The 22985-nt window shown below is 41.4% G+C and overlaps 1 protein-coding gene across 5 annotated transcripts in view; it reads right to left on the bottom strand.

Annotated features, from left to right (window-relative positions):
* Positions 1-22985, bottom strand: part of SMARCA2 (SWI/SNF related BAF chromatin remodeling complex subunit ATPase 2) — a 180041-nt gene that overhangs the window by 73501 nt on the left and 83555 nt on the right. For all 5 annotated transcript variants that reach the window (XM_070375823.1, XM_070375824.1, XM_070375826.1 and 2 more), the window contains exons 20-25: positions 22250-22357; positions 21541-21627; positions 17913-17959; positions 15469-15635; positions 7272-7435; positions 734-961 (exon numbers count right to left, since the gene is read on the bottom strand). In XM_070375823.1, the coding sequence (XP_070231924.1) occupies positions 734-961; positions 7272-7435; positions 15469-15635; positions 17913-17959; positions 21541-21627; positions 22250-22357 (801 nt within the window). The remainder of the gene's footprint in view (positions 1-733; positions 962-7271; positions 7436-15468; positions 15636-17912; positions 17960-21540; positions 21628-22249; positions 22358-22985) is intronic.

Here is a 22985-nt window from a genome sequence, read left to right as displayed (position 1 = left end):
TCTCTTAACTCTTTCAAACCCATTTGGGAATGAAAATGTAGTAACGAATGACTAAGACTAGCAATCTAAAAAAACACAGCTACCCAAAGATTCCCCGAGAGAAACAAAATCGATGCATTCTTGGAACAATGTTGGCAAATAAAAAGAGATTTCTTTTTGTCAGTAATTTTCTCAGTCTTTGGTCAGCTCTTAATAGGAGAATTTGGAGTGGAGGTTAAGATCATTCTTTTTCCAGTAGAAGTATGACTCAAAGAGCTAAAGATAGCTGCAGGGGCTTCTCCTACAAACATATTGAAGTTCTGTGATCCCTGATCAAAAAGCAAGAGAGAAAAAGGTCTCTGAAGGATGGAGAGAGAAAAGGCAAGGAGGAGCCCTTCAGTTTTGTCTAGTCTCATCTAGCAGCTTCTTTCAAGAGGCCTTTCTGCAATTCTGCATCCTCCCTACAGAGGGCAGCACTCACAGTACAATCGAGCGTGCAAGTAGCATCTCTCTGGCGGAAACCAGGGAAGCACCCGCTAGCCAAGCCTTCAGGTCCCTCTAGCAGCTGCTTTTAAGACACTTGTCTGGATAAGTTTCACAGGCTTTCTGTGAAATTTTTATAGGGGCAAGATAGCGGCTAATTTATTCATTTAATTAACACCAGCCCAGGAAATGCTTTAAAGAACAAAGAGGTCCTTCTTAACCCTCGCAAGACTCAAGGTCACTGACTTCTAGACTCGCCTTTCTGCCATACCTCATTTTCCTCTTCGTGCTCCAGTATGGCCTGCAGGAAGGCCCTCCGCTCATGGCTGGAAGACTTCTGATCAAACATGCCCGCCTGGATCACCTTCTGATCCACATTCAGCTTGTACTTGGCGGCGGCGAGGATCTTCTCCTCTACGCTGTTGACCGTGCAGAGTCTCAGTACGCGGACCTCGTTTTGCTGGCCAATGCGGTGAGCGCGGTCCTGCGCCTGCAAGTCCTGTTGGAGAGAACCACATGCTTGAGGGCCAATGCATTTGGGTTAGTGGCGCGTCGCCCACCTGAGAGGAAACCAGGGAGGCGTTACTTAATCCACCTTTACTAATGCAAGATTCTGCTTACATTTATAAAATATACAAGCTACCTTCGTTCGAAAAATTCAAGGTCATTCCTAGCTGAGGGAACCTGAGTTCAAATTAACCAAGCCAACTGAAATACATCAGGTTTTGAAATCCAGGTCTCAAGATGGTTTTTTGTTGTTGTTCTTGTTGTTTGTTTTTAATGTGTCCCTAGGTTCACCAAATTTGTCCCTAACTAAAAAATAAATAAATAAATTTGATGTCACAAGTGTGACTTCGATATTAACTACAACTAATCCTAAGTTTCGGAGATCTTCCCTGGTGGCTCAGATGGTAAAGCGTCCGCCCACAATGCGGGAGACCTGGGTTCGATCCCTGGGTTGGGAAGATCCCCTGGAGAAGGAAATGGCAACCCACTCCAGTATTCTTGCCTGGAGAATCCCATGGACAGAGGACCCTCATAGGCTACATGGGGTCGCAGAGTCAGACACGACTGAGCGACTTCACTTTCACTTTCAACCCTAAATTGCAGGGTTAAAGTGAAAGTGAAAGTGTTTGTGGCTCAGCCCTGTCTGACTCTTTGCAACCCCATGGACTGTGTGGCCTGCTAGGCTCCTCTGTCCATGGAGTTCTAGCAAGAACACTGGTATGGGTTGCCATTCTCTTCTCTGGGGGATCTTCCTGACCCAGGAATCAAACCCAGGTTTCCCTCATTGCAGGCAGATTCTTTACCATCTGAGCCACCAGGGAAGCTGGTTGCAGGGTTAAAGGAAGGTGTTAAAGATGATTATTAAGATACTGCTGAATTATACACTCATACATTATACACATATCACACATTGTTCATAAAATGATTGTCCATGTAGCAAATTTTCTGGGATCTAATTCAAATAATCAAAGACTCAACCTTTAGTTTGGGGGAATGAAAGGGAAAGCTAGTCGAGTGGTAAACAAGTCAACATTTGGGGGATAGAAATTTGGCACTGTGTATCAAAAGTGTTAAAATTGATTGTGGTCCTTAACTTAGAAATTCCACTTCTGAAAATGCATTCTAAGGGAATAATCATGCATATGCACAAAGATTTACAATAAGGATGCACCTTTCAGCATTATATATTATTTATTTATTTTTTAAAAAGCAGAATTAAGTAAACATTCAACAGTAACAGATTGGTGAAATAAATTAGTCTTCTACCATATGTGCCAAGATAGTACATTAAAATTATACTGCAGAAAACTTAATGACACAAAGCTATAATATGTGAAAACTGCAAGTTATATATGAGTATGTACGTTATGCTCTATGTGCATATATTTATCTATACCAAGAAAAGGGAGAAAGGACAAATACTAAGAAGCCAATAATATTTACATGCATTGGAGAAGGAAATGGCAACCCACTCCAGTGTTCTTGCCTGGAGAATCCCAGGGACGGGGGAGCCTGGTGGGCTGCCGTCTCTGGGGTCGCACAGAGTCGGACACAACTGAAGCGACTTAGCAGCAGCAGCAGCAAAATTATAGGTGTTGTTACATTTTCTTCATTTTATTTTCATGTGGTTTGGCAATTTTTTTTCTGCTTTGACTATATATTACTCTCGTAATAAAAAAATAAGGTTTTAATGAAATCTTTAAATAAAAACCTTCATAAAGCTATGAGGCAGAGTTACCTAATTTTAAGGCCACATAAAAACTTGTTGGCATGTTACTTTTATTTCGGTCCAGGTAATGGCTTCTGGGCCAATGTTAATTAGTTGTTTCCATGTGTCCTCCATTAAACCCACATACATTTTTAAGGCAAAGGTCTGTCCCGTATCCTGCATCCCTGGCATCTTGAAAAATTTTTTTGCACAGAGCTGATACTCCATAGCTATAAGGCCATCATCCTGACAAGATGAGTTTCCTGGTCACTCATGCAGCTGTAAGACACAACAAGCTGAAGCCTGCCCAGGAGACCTGACTTTGCTGGCCCTTTACAATTAAATGACTAATTGAGCAAAAGTTTTTTCTCAGAAGATATCTGAATGGGAGAGCTAAACTATGAAGACAGCTGGGACTCATCCAAATTAGATTAGTTTCCAAAGAGGAGAAAGTGAGGAAGATCATTAAAAGCCGAAGGTATAGAGTCACTAGGGAGGAAACCCTACACTTCCTTTCCAAGCCCTGAGTTCGGTCCTCTCTCTCCACACATCTTCACCAGAAGGGCTGAGCAGCAGCCGAGTTGGGAAGTTCTGTGCCATCCGCCCCGATTATTTCCCAGAAGAGGGGTCGAATACCGATTCCAGAATAGGCCCAGTGGCAAATATTCCAGGCTCCCTGGGTCAAGAGCAAACATTGAGCAACTGTTCCTACCGAAGGCTGATACTCATTTTTCTTTCTTTTTCAATTGCACATTTTATATGTAAAAACGTGAGAATCATTCTTTGCTTGTATTGTGGTCCAGACTCAGGTGGTTGGCCAGACTTACCCCTGGGTTATAGTTTGAGCCTGTCCTAGAAGATGCTGATAAAACATAAAATACTAAGGTCCAGCTTGCAGCAGATTATGACAGGTGAGGAAGTGGAGAGCACGGACCATCTACAAACACGGGAACAAGTTCTTGAACCCTTGGGAGCTTGTTGCCATTACGTTTTTGCTGGTGGTGGAGGTGGTGGTGGTGGTCTTTTTTGGCATGTTTAACATGATCTGTTTGGAAAATAGCAAAAATGACTATTTCTAGGCTGAAGTTTATGCAAGGTAAGCCTGTGGGCTTCCATGCCAAAAATAGGGGGAAATATCAATATTATGACAAAGAGATAAGTATTACAATCACTGAATGGATTATTTACCATTTCTGCGGTCTTAGAGATCTGGAACCCCATCACACTGATTTAGGTGTGATGATATCTGAAGATAAGAACACAGCCTGAGAAAAGGACCTCCAAAGTAACTGTGCTGTTGACCTCTCTGTAATAACAACACAGCTCCTGCTCCACGGGTTAAAGTAAATAAAATAAAGTAAATACCCGTGTTTCTCTTAGAAGTTTGGAAATGAGAGTCCTGGTGACTCCAAAAGGTTTTAGTGATAATTCCACATTCATATGTTCTATCTTTGACTTTAGCAATGGCCTCCAATTAGCAATTTTAAGGCCAGAATCTTCAACCTGTCAACCTATGTCAAATAAACCCCCTTTCACCAATGTGCCTTAATTTTGATTCAATGCAATAAAGAATAATTACAGGAAAAAAGTGTTTCTTCAATACATGCTGAAGCCAAGATGGAAAAAGAACTCTACAACTTTTATTTGGAGGGGGAGGTAACATTTATGCAAGTGTACAGGGTTGAAAGAACCCAAAGCCAGGATTTAAACCCTAACTTAGACATGGGTGCGAATCCTGGCTTCCTGGGTTTCTTTACATATAAAATACTCCGAGGATTACCTGAGATGAGGTATGCAAAGTGCCTCATAGTATCTGGGAGAGTTGTTGTTTAGTAAAAGTTAGTTCTCCTGCCTTTTAAATGAAAAATTAGTGTTCATCTGTATCACTCTAAGATCACTGATTTCTGAAAATTAAAAAAATAAAAGTCTGCCCAAACTAATGGCCATGTTTAAATAACAGGCATGAAAGAAAAAAAATCTAGTCATTCTAGTTAACCAAATCAGGTGGAAATGAATCTACCTATGGCAGATATATAAATATCTGCAGAAATATATGGCTCAGTGCGAGGAATTTGGGATAAATTAGACCAGAGGAAATGTGGGGGTCTGTGTTTTGTTGCCCAAGTTTCAATTCACATGCATTGTGAACTGTTAGGTATGCATGTAACTTACTTTGATTCTGGGGTTCCATTTTAGCTACTGTTCATAAACGTGTGTGTGTGTGTGTGTGTGACAGAGAGGTAGAGACAGAAACGCATGGATGTCCCAGCATCCTTTCTCATGGTATACTAGCATTTCTGGAAACTAGATTTCCTTGGATTCTTAGCATAAACACTGTGCCAATGAGGGTGAACAGCTGAGATGCCACAGAAGTGTTTATCCTGGAAGATAAAATCTAGTGAACTCTCCATTCACCTACACCCAGGTTACTGTATCTCATTGAATATTTAGGCAGCAGCAACGAGGGTGATGTAAACAGCCAGGCAGACTAAGCGTCCTGGGAGGAGGGGAATCACACATCCTTCCCTAGATACTTAGCCTAGCTCAGTGCCCATGGCATAACAGCCCTTCAAAAAATGTTTGTGGAACATTTACCACGACAAGAGGAAAACTGTGGGTTTCTCCTGGGTCTCCCTGTGATTTGGAAAGAAATATGGGATATAAAAATATACAAGGCATATAAGACTATCTCCCGAAGACCAATACACTATATGCTGGTCACCTGTGACCCTTTTCAGGGTGAGAAAATTTCAAAAGGAACTCGACTTTAATGTCATCACCGAGAAAGAATGGCTGGTGGGCACATGCAGTGGTCAAGGCTGGTGGCCACCCAAAGGTTTGGAATCACTGCTTTATTCTTGAAGTCAGGGATCCCCAGATGTGTGAGGAAGTCTGTCTGAATCTCCCGGAAGCTTGTGTATAGGGAAGTCTAGACAAGTGGGAAGACCCTACAAAATTAAGGGTGAGGTGCAGGGAATGACAAGCAGGCATGGCTGTTTTTAAAAAGCTCCCTCGTAATTCTAATGCATCTGAACTCCACTTCCTGACAAAAACAACTTCTGTAAGCCTTTTCCACCCAATCTTCACAAGAACCTATGAGATGGTATGATTCTGCGTATTTATAGTCCATGAGACCTGTACAGGAAGGAGTCCAGGTTAAGCTGATGTAGAATTCACCTTCCTATGTGAGAGCTGCAGTTCTCTTTACTACTGTGAATCCATATTTGTTCCAATATGAATCTAATCCTCAAAAATATCACCCTGCATGTGTGCTAAGTCGCTTCATTCATTTTCAACTCTTTGCAACTCTATGAACTGTAGCCCACCAGGCTCCTCTGTCTATGGGATTTTCCAGGCAAGAATACTTGAGTAGGTGTCCATGCCCTCCTTCAGGGAATTTTCCCGACCCAGGGATCAAACCTGCATTTCTTACGTGTCCCGCACTGACAGGCAGGTTCTTTACCACTAGCACCACCCGGGGAGCCTGAATATTGCTCTACTGAGTATCTTATAGGCAGGTATACTACCTACCTCCCAGACGAAACTGCCACAAGGGACCTATTCTATTTGTTTTTTTAGTAGCTGCTCACAGAATATTCTATGCATTTTATTTATTTATTTATTTTTTCTTCTTCTTCTTTTTTTATTTTTATTTTTTTTTTATTTTTAAACTTTACATAATTGTATTAGTTTTGCCAAATATCAAAATGAATCCGCCACAGGTATACATGTGTTCCCCATCCCGAACCCTCCTCCCTCCTCCCTCCCCATACCATCCCTCTGGGCCGTCCTAGTGCACCAGCCCCAAGCATCCAGCATCGTGCATTGAACCTGGACTGGCAACTCGTTTCCTACATGATATTTTACATGTTTCATTGCCATTCTCCCAAATCTTCCCACCCTCTCCCTCTCCCATTTTAAAAAATTGAAGTATAGTTGATTTAAAATGTTTTAGGTGTACAGAATAGAATATTTTTTGATGACGATTTTAAATAAAACACACAGAATAAAAACCTAATATACAAATTGTTTGACCTTGGGGGACATTATTTCCAGCTTTCTAGGACTCATTTTTACCAGGTGACTCAGATGGTAAAAAATCCGCCTGCCACTGCAGACCCAGGTTCAAGCCCTGGGTCAGGAAGACTCCCTGGAGAAGGGAATGGCTACCCACTCGAGTATTCTTGCATGGAGAATTCCAAGGACAGAGGAGCCTGGTGGGTTACAGTCCACGTGTCCGCAAAGAGTTGGACACAACTGAGCAACTAACACTTTCAAATACACTTTGCTCAGTGGCAATCCCAGGAGATGGGGGATGGAGGGGCTTAAAATGAAGGGGAACCTTGAGTTTTTGTCCTGCAAACTTGAACTCTTCAAAGGCACACCAAAGGCATGTGTAAGACGTCTCAATATCTATGTTTCAAGGGATATAAGAAAGTAGACATAAGAATGTGTTGGACTGTTTTCCCTTTGGAGACATGGTCCACTTGTTTAGGAATGCGCTCTGCCCCATAAATGCATATGAGGGAACCGCTAGCCTCCCCAGTCTTCTCCAGAAGGGAGGCTAGGGCACCAAAGGCAGAGAGATGCACACCTGATGAGGATTCCAGTCGCTGTCAAAGATGACCACAGTATCAGCGGCCTGGAGATTCAAGCCCAGGCCTCCAGCTCTTGTGCTCAGCAAGAAAATGAAATACTGGGACCCAGGTTCATTGAATTTCTTTAGCAAAGCAGCACGATCTTCAGACTTGGTGGTACCTAAGGAGATGAGAAAAATAAATTTGCCAATTAACTCCTGTCTGAAAATGGCACAGAGCTAGACAAAAGGGCCTGCTTCCTTGAGAAACAGACTCAGACTCCTCTTAGTACTGGTGAGGAAACCCCTAAGGTTTTTGCACTTTTGAAAGGAAAACTGAACATCTTGCAATTAGAAAAAAGAAAGAGATAGTAAGAGACTTTTCTCTAATCAAGAAGGAATGCTCTATCTACTCCTCATTGTTCCAAAATATTGAAAAGAGTTTAAATATTCTGATAGGGAATCTGTGAAACTTACAAATCTTGTAACATTCTTACGTTAACCTAAAACTCAGTGAAAACATTTTCCGGATTTATTTTCATGCTTGAAAACACCAAATAACTTAAAAAATATACACACACACACACGTTTAAAAGGATTATTATAATGGCTTAAAGCTACTTTGCCAGTCGACTTTAGAGTGGGGACTTGTTTATGCCCAAGAGAATGGAAACAAAAGGAAATTGATTTCTACTATATTTTGCCATTCGGATGGCTACTGAGCATGATCTGGCTAGTAAAAACATAAAATGTGAATGGAATATTTTTATACTCTTTAGCAAGACTTGAAACCAAAATAATTTTTTAAAAAAAGCAATCTCTGGGTCAGTTCTCATGCTGACATTCTGAACTGTTCAGTTCAAAGGATATAAACTAAAGACAAATAAAGCTGCAGGTAATACACTTGGCAATGGATCACCCCATGGTGTCTGATGAGACTCCAAAATAGTGAATAAGCAGGGAGTATGCAACCCCAGAATACAGAGTCCACTTTTGGGCATGAAGAACATATTCTGGGGTTTCATACTCTCTGCTTATTTAGTATTTTGGAGTCTCATCAAACATCATGGGGTGAGCCATGGCCAGGTGTATTACCTGCTGCTTTGTTTGGATTTAGACCAAAATGCAGTACTTGGGGGCAATCTAAAAAAATCAATAGAATGATCTCAGTTCATTTCCAAGGCAAACTATTCAACATCACAGTAATCCATGTCTACACCCCAACCACTGATGCCAAAGAAGCTGAAGTTGACTGGTTCTGTGAAGACCTACAAGACCTTCTAGAACTAATACAAAAAAAAAAGGTGTCCTTTTCATCATAGGGAAATGGAATGCAAAAGTAGGAAGTCAAGAGATACCCAGGATAACAGCCAACTTTGGCTTTGGAGTACAAAATGAAGCAGGCAAAAGCTAACAAGAGTTTTAGCAAGAGAACACTGGTCATAGCAAACACGTTTTCCCAACAATATAAGAGATGGCTCTACACATGAACATAACCAGATGGTCAATACCAAAATCAGATTATGTTCTTTGCAGCTGAAGATGGAGAAGTTCTATACAGTCAGCAAAAACAAGACCTGGAGCTGACTGTGGCTCAGATCATGAGCGCCTTATTACAAAATTCAGACTTAAATTGAAGAAAGTAGGGAAAACCACTAGGCCATCCAGGTATGACCTAAATCAAATCCCTTATGATTATACAGTGTAAGTGACAAATAGATTCAAAAGGATTAGATCTGATAGACAGAGTGCCTGAAGAACTATGGATGGAGGTTCATAGCATTGTATAGGAGGTGGTGACCAAAACCATACCCAAGAAAAACAAATGTAAGAAGGCAAAGTGATTGAGGAAGCTTTACAAATAGCTAAGGAAACAAAAGACATGAAAGGCAAGGAAGAAAGGGAGAGTAGTCACCCAACTGAATGCAGAGTTCCAGAGAATAGCAAGGAGAGATAGGAAGGCCTTCTTAAGTGAACAATGAAAAGAAATAGAGAAAAACAATAGACTAGAAAAGACCAGAGATCTCTTCAATAAAATCAGAGATACCAAGGCAACATTTCATGCAAGGATGAGCACAATAAAGGACAGAAATGGTAAGGAACTTAACAGAAGCAGAAGGGATTAAGAAGAGGTGACAAGAATACACAGAAGAACTATACAAAAAAAGTCTTAACGACTGGGATAACCACGATGGTGTGGTCACTCACCTACAGCCAGACATTCTGGAGTGTGAAGTCAAGTGGGCCTTAGGAAGCATTACTACCAGCAAAGCTAGTGGAGGTGATGGAATTCCAGTTGAGGTATTTCAAATGCTACAAGATGACACTCTCAAAGTGCTGCACTCAGCGTGTCAGCAAATTTGGAAGTCAGCAGTGGCCACAGGACTGGAAAAGGTCAGTTTTCATTCCAATCCCAAAGAAAAGCAATGCCAAAGACTGTTTAAACTATGATACAACTGCACTCATTTCACATGCTAGCAAGGTTATGCTCAAAATCCTTCAAGCTAGGCATCAGCAGTATGTGAGCCAGGAACTTCCATATGTACCAGCTGGGTTTATAAAAGGCAGAGGAACCAGAGATCAAATTGCCAACCTTCGTTGGATCATGGAGAAAGTAAGGGAGTTTCAGAAAAACATCTACTCCTGCTTCTTTGACTATGCTAAAGCCTTGGTATGGATCGCAACAAACTATGGAGAATTCTTCAAGAGCTGAGAATACCAGACCTCCTTACCTGTTTCCTGAGCAACTTGTATGTGGGCCAAGAAACAACAGTTAGAACAATACATTGAACAATGGAATGGTTCAGAATTGGAAAAGGAGTACAAGGCTGTATATTGTCACCCTGCTTATTTAACTTCTATGCAGAGTACATCATGTGAAATGCTGGGCTAGATGAATCACAAGCTGGAATTAAGATTTCTGGTAGAAATATCAATAACCTCAGATATGCAGATGATACTACCTCTTATGCCAGAAAGTGAAGAGGAACTAAAAAGCCCTCTTGATGAGGGTGAATAAGGAGAGTGGAAAAGCTGGCTTGACACTCAATAGTCAAAAAACTTGATCATGGCATCCAGTCCCATCACTTCAAGGCAAAGGAGAAAAAGTAGACACAGTGACAGATTTTATTTTCTTGGGCTCCAAAATCACTGTGGATGGTAACTGTAGCCATAAAAACAAAAGACGCTTGCTCCCTGGAAGAAAAGCTATGACAAATGTAGACAGAGTCTTAAGAAGCAGAGACACCACTTTGCCAACAAAGGTGCATATAGTCAAAGCTACGGTTTTTCCAGTAGTCACATACGGATGTGAGAATTGGTCCATAACGAAGGCTAAGCACCAAAGAATTGATGCTTTCAAATTGTGGTGTTGGAGAAAACTCTTGAGAGTCCCTGTATAGCAAGGAGATCAAACCAGTCAATCCTAAAAGAAATCAACCCTGAATATTCATTTGAAGCACTAATGCTGAAACTTCAATACTTTGGCCACCTGATGCGCAGAGCCGACTCTTGGAAAAGACCATGATGCTGGGAAAGATCAAGGGCAGGGGAAGGGGGCGACAGAGGATGAGATGGTTGGGTGGCATCACTGACTTAACGGACATGAATTTGAGCAAACTCCAGGAGACAGGTGAGGATAGAGGAGGCTGGTGGGCTACAGTCCACGGGGTTTCAAAGAGTCGGACACAACTTAGTTACTGAACAACAACATCACAAAGGTCCCCAGATTTGCATTCCAAATCTGTCCCTTACTCACAAAGTGTTTGTAGTGTATTCACCTGGCCATTTCATGAACTGCATTGGGGAAAAGGAAAAAAAAAAATCCTATGATATTCCACCTGAATATATTTTACCAGAAAAATGTAGCTGCAGAGTTTTGAAAAAGGCTTTAGGCTGTTGGGAAATATGTATGCATATTACTTGATAGTCACTAACTGCCTGCTATACAAATATTATTTCTACATTATTTCTATTAGTTCTTTTTTTAAGGATGAAAATATACCCGCAATTTATTTCAGAGGATTAAAACATTTAAGTGACTGCAGCTGATGGAACTGAGTTACTGTGGAGGTTCAAGTTCCCAAATATGAGGGGAATCTGTCTTTCACATTAATAAAAATAGTACTCTCCTGTGGTGGGGGAGGGGATGTAGTTTCTGAATATAGCAAACGGGGATTGGAAACCAGGTCCTTTGGGTGTCCCCATTCAATGGAGAAATGTTCTTTAGAGCTCATTTTACTTTCTAAATCAGATTTCCAGTTGAGAAACCTGGTCAAACCTTTCAGTGATGAACTGCAAAAATTTAGATTTGCAGGGAAGGACACAAAATGTGTTCTGTTGAACAATGTTTCAAAAATGTGGTGTCCTTCTTTCTTTTATATGGTGTCCTTTCTTTTATGTTCAGAACCAGCATTCTGAGATCACAGTGAACTGTGTGCTCACAATGACAATGGAAGGCAAGTTCCGTTCTATCATGAAACCTTTTTGCTACATCATCTGTCCAGATACAGTGATTTTTTAAAAAATTATTGGTTCACATTTCACCCTCTGTCACAAATAGCCACAGAAACAAGCAAATAAAAATCTTTCCAATATGGGGAAATAAGACATTCCCAGAGATAACAGTACAGTCAGCTCTTTGTAGTCTCGGGTTGCACATTCGGGATTCAACTAAGAGTGGATCAAAAGTATTTGGAATTTTTAAAAAATACTATAAAGTTCCCCAAAGCATAATTTGAATTAGCTGAGCACCAGCAATGATTTACACAGCATTCATATTGTATTAGGTATAATAAGTAATCTAGAGATGATTTAAATTATATGAAAGGACTTCCCTGTGGTCCAGGGGTTAAGAATCCACCTGCCAATGCAGGAGACACAGGTTTGATCCATGGTCTGGGAAGATTCCACATGTCTGGGGTTAACTAAGCCCGTGAGCCACAGCTACTGAATCTGCATGCTGCAACTTCTCAGCCTGTGTGCCCTAGAGCCTGTGCTCTGCAACAAGAGAAGCCCCCACTCAATGCAACTAGAGAAAGCCTATGCAGAGCAACGAAGACCCAGCACAGCAAAGAATAAATAAAATTAATAAAAAAAATTTTTTTAATGTTATAAAAATACATAAAGTATATGGGAGGATGTGCATAGGTTATATGTAAATATTGTACCCGTTTATATCAGGGACTTGAGCATCTGCGGATTCTAGTATTTGTGGGGGTCCTGGAACCAGTCCCTGACTTGATACTGAGGAATGAGGGACCAACTGTATACACAGCATGGAACCTGACAAATTATAAGGCCAGGAAAAGATGTGATTGAGTTACTTCTCATGCAAAGCTATGGCATTTCTTATGACAAGGTTCAGAATTTTCTGGATTACTATTTCCATTAGTCAAAGGTTCCCCGAGCCAAGATACTTGCTGATCATCAGCAATCTTTGGCATACTGCTCAAGGAGATTCAAACTACCATGTCAGGGTTTATTTCCAGCCTAAGAAATGCTGCTTGTATATGGGCACAGGATTTAAAGTGTATCAAGTCCAAGTTCTTTTAGACTTTGATGCAGAACATAACCAAGAATACAATTAATAATAAAGGCAATTGTGTTGAAAATTGCAAATTTTCCAGAAGGAACACACTGTTAGGCTTTTATGATTACTCATTTTAACTTAGTTTCAGATGCTTTTGGAAAATGTTGTCTTCTGGGACTTAACTTTACTGCTTACTCTCATTCAAAAATCGTTTGTAGTGAAAACAAAGACTATGATGGAATCATAGTTAAATCTATCCATGCAACCATAATCTTTGCCAGGAAAAAAAATCTACTTATCTGTCATCAAATTTTTTTTCCTGAGGCCAAAAATCTGGGACATCAAATTGAACAATGAAAATCCAAAGTCATTTTAACAATTGGGTTAAGGGGATGTGGTTGGAGGGTGGTACAGTTGGAAGTGGGTGTACTAATTTATCCATGTGTATGCTGATTGTTTGCCCATGAATTCTAACTCTGAAACAAATGGCTGTTGCTTCTTTCAGCTAGAGGTCCATGAAGGCTTCTGAATGCCATCTGTAACACTTAATGAACTTGCTTGCTTCTTTCCTCCAACCTACTCTTTGCTAGCAGGATCAGTGAGTGGCTCGTTCTCTTGAAATGGTCTGGTCATTTTCAATTAATTAAAAGTTGCTGAATAAGTTAAAAATCATTCTTAAAAATATTGTCTCTAGGAAAACCTGCATTTACAGAGATGAGAATTCATCTTGCTGGATTACCAAAACTGATTCTAAACTAATGTGCAATCAGAGATATCAAAGTTACAATTTGGTTTCACCATCTGCCTCATGTGTAAACTTCGGCAAGTTAACTTATCTCTCTAAATCTCTGTTTTCTCATCTGTTAAATGGGGATTGTGTTTATACCTTGTTTGCTAAGAAAAATTAAATAAATAATGCACAGGAAGTGCTTTGCCTGGTATCCCACATGTACTGATAGTAGGCATTCTATAAGCATGAGCTTTTCTGACTATTATGATTGAAAAAAATAAGGGCAGCAACCAACAGACAAAGATACTCTCTCAAGCTGGCAAGGACACATGAGAAAGATTTGTTTCAAGGAAGTCACTTCTTGCCAGTTTTCCAGACTCAAATATTCCAAGGCCACAGTCCCCAGGGAGCTGAGATTCCAGTCAAAATGATACAAAGCAGTAAACAATAGTTCTGCAGGACATCCGTGAGGGAAAACAGAGCTGGTGGCCTCTCACCTGAGCAGCAGTGAAGGCGGGCTTGCCTTTCAAAGGAAGAACGCTGCCTGCACTTAGCCCTCAAAGAGAGGGAGGAAGGAACAGGTTGAGCCTGAGGACAAGACTCAAGGCAGATGTGCCTAAAGACAGACTGGCTGATAGACCTGTGTTATGAATTCAGAATCAATGCTTACTTAACCATTAATCTGTTTTCAGTGACTTCAAGGAGAGGGAACTGTGTTAGTAGCTCAGTCGTGTCCAGCTGTTTGTGACCGCATGGACTGTACCCCACCAGACTCCTCCGTCCATTGAATTCTCCAGGCAAGAGTACTGAAGTGGATTGCCATTCCCTTCTTTAGGGGATCTTCCTGACCCAGGGATCAAACCTGGTATGCTGCTTTACAGGTACATTCTTTACCATCTGAACCACCAGGGAAGTTCTTTAAAAAATCAAGTTTGTCAGAGGGTATAATTAATTTAAGAGTTAACAATGCCCTAATATGTATACCATATAGAGAATTCACTTAAAAATTCAAGTAAGAGAAAATATGGCAGGTCCGAAGTTGGTATATATCCAGTTGTATCCAGTTCATAGCAAGAGGGTGAGAAAATGTTGGATTGAAAATAAAGCATCTTTTAATGGAACATAAACTTTAAATTTTCCACTTGACAATAACTTGAATGTTACATTAGATAAAAATTGGTACTAGAAACACCATGCAGGAATTCAATGCTATCCTGGCTGTAAACCAGCTCCTATTCACCACTCTTGGAAAATGTTACCCCCTGCCATAGTAAGAACATTTTGGTATCCCCAATCTCTGAAATGCTAGGGCTGCCATCCAAATCATACAGCAATTTAGGAAGTATCTCTAAATTCATATTTTCTTCCGTTCATATTTTTTGACTAATTTTTTAAAGACATGGTGTCACTCTAAAAATCAGGCAAATATTCTGCATAGTTCACAAAATCCAGCAAACAATGAAGCCATGTCTTTTAAGGTAGCATGTATATACTTCTATTTAGAAAATGAGAGAAGTTTTAATGATAGATATAATCTTATGTGGACTATTACACTGTTACTGAAGAAGGGAATTATAACTTTTATCCCTTTAAAATATGCCTTCACATTAAAACCTAAAGGTTTATCAAAATATTCTATATGGGGGGGGTGCATAGAGAATAGACAAGCCCAAAGGCAAGAAGAGTTTTTTAATTTTAGTTTAGTTTAATTGTGGTACTTATAAATGATTTTAAGTCACGTGCATTGGCTTGAATGTAGGAAAAACATCTGCTCAAAGATTTCAGCTTATTTTAGGCTGGAGGATATAAAAACTGCTATCTAGAGAACCTGGACCTCACTCTGCTAATTCTTCAAACAATTTTACCCCTGCTTTTGACTGAGGTTGGATCTGAGTTGCCAGTATCCCTGTACTCTGAATAGCATGGCTGTGAAGCCTAATTCCTTACACACTCACCATCAAGGCGCAGGTAAAGGAAGTTCCGAAAAGCAAAGTAATCCTCCATGATGGTCATGAGGGACGTCATCTGGCAGAAAAGCAGCACGCGGTGGTTAGTCGCTCTCAATTTTGGCAGAATACGATCAAGTAGCTCAAACTTTCCCGAGGCCCGATACAGCTCAGCCCTGAACCCAAAAATGCAAAACAAGAAGACAGTATTACTGCTGTCTTCTTGAAGGATCCAGTAGAGCTTTGCTTGTCATACATTCAGTGCCTTGTGCATAGTAAACATTCAGTGAATAACTACAGAATGAATGAATGGATGAGTACATAGCCACTCCAAAGCAGTGGAGAGTATTTCATGGAAAAATAGAATAAATTTGTAGAAAACCCATAAAGAGTACATTATATACTGTAGGTATGATGACAGATTCTAGAAAGAAAAGGAAACCTTCTCATGTTCTTTATAGTTTCACTCTCTGTCTCAACTCTCTTTCTTTCTCTCTGTCCCTCCTACACATACATACACGTATATTATGTCATTTCCTTAAACCTCTACTTATTAAATTCATAAAACAACTAATTTAGGGCATTGCAATTCCCTGAAATACTTACTGAGCACCTACAGTGTGCTAAGCACACTACTGAGCATGTGCATAAGCAAAATGGAATCTCTGCTTTCCAAATGGGCAATTAGCGACTTAGGATACGTACTAAAAAGACAAACAGATACCTTCTTTGCATAAGAACAGTGTGTGGCAAATGTCAGCCCTGGACTGCTGCCTGTTTTTGTAAATAAAGTTTTATTGGAACACGGCCAGGCTTGCTCATTTATATTTGCCTATGGCTGCTTTCAAGCTACAACGACAAAGTTGAGCTGGTGCAACTGAGACTTTTGGGACAGCAAAAGTGAAAATTTTGAGATCTGGCCCTTGGCAGAAAATAATTTGCCAGCTCCTGGTTTAGAGCATCAAGGGTGACCCCAATGAAGAAATAACAGTGTAGCCTAAAACCTGACATAAAGAGCAAAAGGCAGCCAGGTGAAGAAGGGAGACTCAGGAGTGGAGAGGAAGAGATTCCAGGAAATGGAAAGAGTATGTGCAAAGGCCCTGAGGAGTAAAGGAATCTGGAGAGTCTAAAAAATGGAAAAAAAAATGGTGTGTGTGGCTTATGCATAAGTCGAGGAGTGGAGGGGGATACTGGGAGATGAGAGCAGAGATGAAGAGGGTGGGGGGCAGGTTTAGACAGATCCTGTAGGGCTCTATTAGTTTTAGTTTTAAGTGAAATGGAAAGCCATTGATGGGTTTTATACAGGGGGGCCACGAGAGCTGACATCTTTTTAAAAGATGTACACTGTGAAGAATGGATTGGGGAAGAGATAGACTCCTGGAGATTCACATAAAAAATAGAAATTCACATTAAAAAAATACGATGGCAGAGTGCTATCAGATAGAGAACATTAGTGAGCTAAAGTAGAGATTTTTCCCTCCCCAAGAAACCATTCTCCTGTTTTATCAACAGGGGTGTATTACATTATTAAAACTTAGTTGTAGGGGGATACTGTTGGGAAAACTCACCAGTGTATATGCATTCTAGCCTATAACATTGAAATGTAACACTGGCAGTGATTTTATGACACAGAGAACAGGTAGATTTTTCAAGGGCAGGTCTTCTCAACATCCATTCCCTGCTCTGAGAACTGTCCTTCAAACACCCGCAGAGGCCATGTTTTCAGTACACAGTCTGGCCACCCTGACAGCAGCAGCAGTGTACTCAGCATCCGGAGAGAAGGAGAGCCTGGTGGCAATGGTCCTGCATGGCTTCCAATTCCTGGTTCTTGGTCCACTGACACAGCCTGCCCTTGGGATCAAAGAATGACCCCTTTATCTTAATAAGAAAATCTCCCTGGTGCCGAAACAAGCAAAACAGAGGCTTTCTATTGATGCAAGGTACTTTTTCGTTCTTGTCGCAGGCATGTGTCTCTTCAAGGTCCAAATGAAAAATATTTCTTATGCAGACCATGCTCCAGCAAATGACTGTAAAGTTGTACATGTTTATAGCAGATGAGACATCTTCCTCTCATGCACATTAATGTTAAATACTGACTTGAGATCTCATATGTTAAATTCTCTTTGAGCTCAAGCTGCACTATTGGTTATAAGTATCAACCTTCTGAAGCTCTGACAATGTTTTTAGAACACTAGGACATTGTTAAGTCTATTAAAGGAGATCTATATCCTCTGAATAGCCACTTGCTCAAGGCATGTAGTATTTATGCCAGAAAGTAAAAGAGAATGCTGATATCGTTCTGGTTAACAACTTCTGCACCCTCTGCTGAAGAGAGGGGCTGCTGAGGAGGCTGGCAGTACTGTATTTGTGTGACAGGAAACACTAGAGAGAAAAGTTTAGGTAGGACCAACAAACCATTTTTTGGAAGAAAAAAAAAAAAAATTAGGATTTACCCATTGATGACCCCATTTGAATAGCCCAGGTGTTCAGCAAAGGATTCCTTTAAAAGAGAGAGAAGAAAAAGGACTTTTAAAAACAGATCTGTAATTATTGACATAATAATTATTCTATTAGTGAGGTCATCCTATTTCTAGAATGCAATTAAACAAAATAATAAGTAAAAAAATACTCATTATGGAAAGAACCAGGAACTCAAAGCCTTTGAATTCAGACTATAGCTTTGCCAGAAATATATCCTGTAAGTTTTGGCAAGGCTCCAGACTCTCATACTGAGATGACAGGGTTAGTTCACTCATCAAACAGTGATTAAATGTTCACTGGCCCAGGGCTGTGGTAGGCAGGTACTGGGGATCCAGAAAAAAAAGGAAGTAAAGGGAGTACCTACACCCCAAGGAGCTTAGAGTCTTGGTAAGAGCAAGAGCTTAATATAAGCAAACCAGGATTAATATCCACACATCAGTATACTGTGGAAATGTTCAGCAGTAAAAGTCATGATGATTACATATGTATTAAGTATCTAGATCTTAGTTTAGTGCAGTCATAACATCCCTTCCACGCTGTGCTTTTCTGCATTATAAATAAGGCCCTAAATGTACACCACCCCTCAGGTAACTGGCATCCACTTTTAAAATACAAAACTTAACTACATATTTCCCCCTCACTGATTCTGTGGAAGAAATAAATAGCTGTTCCCCATGTGATTTTCGTATCCCTACTTGATGGAAGGGGAGGCCATCTGTGGGGAGGAGAGCACGTCACACCTTCAGTTAACCACCAGCTGTCTCCCTTCTCTGCCTCCCTTCCCTCCTGGATCACCAAAGCTTTCCTCCAAGGGGACCAGATCTTTCCCGCTGGGCTCCACTCCCAAACACGCTCATCATTTACGGTGGGCCCCGGCCTCTCCGGATGCTGCCCCGCTGGCAAAATGAACGCTGATGGATCACAGCCCAAAACCCTACCCTGGCTCCAGGAATCATGCCTTTCCTCCCTACAGGTGGCCAGTCTTGACTCGATTTTTGAGGTTCCATCTGTTTCCATCTGTATGTATCAGTGGGTGGTGATATGGTCAGGTATCAGCAGCATTTTAAAAACTCTGTTTTCAGAGCTCTGGTTTAAAGATCCCCAGGGAGGCAGTGAGCCCAGTCGGGAGACTGGGTTTCTACTATCAGGTACTATGAACAAAGGATGTGTAAGCAAACAAAACAAAGACAAAAGCAAAACGCACACGATTCACAAGTGTGATACCCTTGCCAGTCACTGTGGGTCTTGTTTCCAGGAATATCCTCCTGAAAGTTTTTCATGCTAAAAAAATTGCAAATCTAAGTCTGTCTTTCTATGGACTGCTATTTAAAATGCAAACAAGCCGGGAAAAGAGGATGTGTTCCTTAAGCTTAGCTTCTCTGATCCCCTTCCCCACTTCCCAGGTGTTCCAAACAGAAGCTTGAGGGTAGAAGGCATGCCCCCCAACCCTTCCTGACATGACCCAGAGTGTTTCAAAGGTGCATTTTGGTATGACAAATGAAGTAAGACTGACATTTAATTTTCATAAGTCTCAAGTCCTCAAATCCTTACCCAATCCTGAATATTCATTGTAAGGACTGATGTGAAGCTGAAGCTCCAATACTTTGGCCACCTGATACAAAGAACTGACTCATTGGGAAAGACCCTGATGCTGGGAAAAATTGAGGGCAGGAGGAGAAGGGGACGACAGAGGATGAGATAGTTCGATGGCATCACAGACTCAATGGACGAGTTTGAGCAAGCTCTGGGAGATGGGGAAGGACAGGGAAGCCTGGTGGTTTGCAGTCCATGGGATCTCAAAGAGTCAGACACGACTGAGCAACTGAACAATAACAAACCCTGTATATTTTTGCTGAATATCTAAAAATTGTTTTTAAGAAAATATAAGATGGTGGGTGACAGGTAAACCTGATATGATCCCAATCATTTTCACCATTAGACCTTTTTTCAGCTCCCCCAACCCAATATGGGTTTCACTGGTGGCTCAGTGGTAAAGAATCCACCTATAATGCAGGAGTCACAGGAGATGTGGGTTCAGTCCCTGGGTTGGGAAGATCCCCTGGAGGAGGGCATGGCAACCCACTCCAGTTATTCTTGCCTAGAGAATCGCCATGGACAGAGGAGCCTGGTGGGCTACCGTCCATAGGGTCACAAAGAGGCAGACACGACTGAAGCGACTGAGCACACATGCATGCAACCCAACAAGCCACCCCCACTAATACATTGATACCTTATGGTCTGTTTATCACATTACTGGTTTACCAGACACTTCGTATGTTCTTTAGTTTAAACATTTATCCTTTTGCCAGCCCTATCATCTATCACCATCTGATGACAAGTCAAATATACTATAGCCTGGAGATGCTAAGTGACTTACACCGGGTTTTACAGGGGTGAAAGTGGTCTGGGGTGTGGACTCATTACAGCACCAAGGACTCTCCTGCTATGTGTCTAAGCAGGCTTGTTGGTGGGACCTTGCCCTCCTTCTTTACTACAGTTGTTGCCATTGCATTGTCATTTTACTTAAACTAAGGCCTCTTTACTCTATAAAAGGTCTGTCCCTAAAGCAACAGCAGTGTCAGGAGTTAATTCTAATTTTATCCTACAGTTGGGACAGGACTCCAGGATATGGACAGAGGTGCAATACATGCTCTTACCTAACAAGCGTGATTACCAAAAACAAGGACAAAAAAAGAAAAAGAATCTTCAAAGTCAAGAACATTTCAGTCTCATTCCCAGGAATATGCTTCTGAAAGTTAAATCCCTAGAGCCTTCTATTTATTTACTTGTTAATAAACCAGTGAAAATCCGGAGCCTGCAGGGTGCTGCCCCATGCCTCCTGCTCCTCTGAAGTGGACAGTAAGCAGCAGACTGGCAGTGACTGCTGCCAGGACCGCACACATCCAAGGGAACCCTGGAAAGTGGAGGCTACAATTCTGACTCCTTTCCCTTCCTGCTTAAGTCAATGGCTCCTACTGGGGTGAAATTGTCAACTTAGGAAACTCATTCACATGTAGCAAACAGGGCAGAAAATGTCCTCTCCCCTGAAAATAGCTTCCTAGAGACCAGAGCATCAGAATAAAAAAACCTGGATTTACACCATCATGGAAGAAGCCAGAGAGGAAAAATACAAATCTAAGAAACAGTCTAAAGTCAGTGATTTTCACAGGGCGAGTATCTCAGGAACATCTTTCCCTTCAATGAATATAAACCCATTCTTTTAATATTTTTCCACATCATCCTTCTGAGGAAGCTGGATGTATCTGTCATTATCCTCCATGTCAGAGCACCTACTATAATGAGGCAATTCACAGTACTTACCCGAACTCACATAATGAGCCCTGGTGTACAGCATTTTCTCACCACTTCAAACTCCTGCCTATAAAATTCCAGATGCCCAAGTGTCTGATGCCAATGAGAATCCATAACCAGAAACCTCATGTCTGTTAATTCTGCTTATCAAGCTACCAGACCGTGTAGTTTCAACTTCCACATGTTTTAGCTTTGCTTTATTTTTTTATTATAATTTTGTTTTTCAATGTAGTATTAGTAGAAACTGACCGATTAGGATCAGGGTCACAACGGAGAACGCAGGCTTACCTCAATGTGCTGAAACATATACGGGTGATTGCAGATCTTTCTCAACTGCATGATGGTGTTCATTAGTGTCTTAGCACCTCCTTTCCCCTAAGGACAAGCAGAGGAGAGTCAAAATATACGTTATTAATTGATCAGCTATTTCCCATTTCTTTTTTTCCCATTTTCCTAAAGTAGGTTTCTATAGAAAGAGCAAAGAGCCATAGGTCATCTCTGTAACCTATACTTCCTACTGTCCAAAGCTCCTGTTACTATTACACAGCCATTTCTGAATTAGATAGACCATCTTCCATGTGAGTTATCTGAGAGGAGGGAATTATGTCCAGTGGATGGCTTTGAGAAATGACTGTCCATCCGGTAGGATTCTGGGAAGACAGAAGCATGGCACAGATGCCCAGGGATGAAACTGGCTTTTAAAACCTTCTAAAATGCTAGCCTACCCTTAGGCAGATATATTGTGTGCAGACTGACACATACAGAGCTAACTGTTTTGGTGATATGAACACCAAGACAGTGTTCATTTCTAACTGCTCCAATACAAGTAAAAGGCCAAGGGATTTCCTTTGGCAGCAACAATAATAGCTCCCAAAAGGCCCTGTAATTTGCTTTGACAAATCAGCAGCCATGGGGATATTTGCTGGGAGTGTCCAGTGGCACAGCCCTAAGAAGAAATATGACGGCACCTTGAGTTGTATCACCTTCCACCACGTACCTTCTTATCTTTCTCTGAACCATCTGTGAGGAGGATCCCTTTGGCTTGCATGTGGCGATACAGAATCTTCTGCAGAGCTGACATGTCACACTTGATCACATACTCAACCTGGCGAAAGAAGAACAGTACATAGGCTAAGAGCAGGAGAGAGAAGGAGCCTGTCCTAAGGAGACAGTTGAGACATGGCTGCTGGTGGCTCTCCTGGAATCATGAAGGTATCTCTTTCTGCTTCTTGGATTCATGGAGGTTGGGGGAGCGGGGGCATGATGGAGGAGCCCACAGTTATCACTGCTCAAGGTACCATTATACGGAAGGGACATGCAAAAGGTGATATGTCACTCAGGCCAGGGTCATGTTTCCTGAAATTTCTTGACTTGTTCCACATTTGAGAGAGAGAGAGGCTGGCAGACTGTTCAAGTTCATATATATTTAATACTGCTGCTGCTGCTGCTAAGTCGCTTCAGTCGTGTCCGACTCTGTGCGACCCCATAGACGGCAGCCCACCAGGTTCCCCCGCCCTGTGATTCTCCAGGCAAGAACACTGGAGTGGGTTGCCATTTCCTTCTCCAATGCATGAAAGTGAAAAGTGAAAGTGAAGTCGCTCAGTCGTGTCCGACCCTCAGCGACGCCATGGACTGCAGCCTACCAGGCTCCTCCATCCATGGGATTTTCCAGGCAAGAGTACTGGAGTGGGGTCCCATTGCCTTCTCTGATATTCAATACAGAGTGTGTCTAT

The sequence above is a fragment of the Bos mutus genome, chromosome 8, assembly GCF_027580195.1.
Source record: "Bos mutus isolate GX-2022 chromosome 8, NWIPB_WYAK_1.1, whole genome shotgun sequence".
Lineage (NCBI taxonomy): Eukaryota > Metazoa > Chordata > Mammalia > Artiodactyla > Bovidae > Bos > Bos mutus.
The sequence above is the reverse complement of the archived record's forward strand: the minus strand, read 5'-3'. Positions and strand labels throughout refer to the sequence as shown.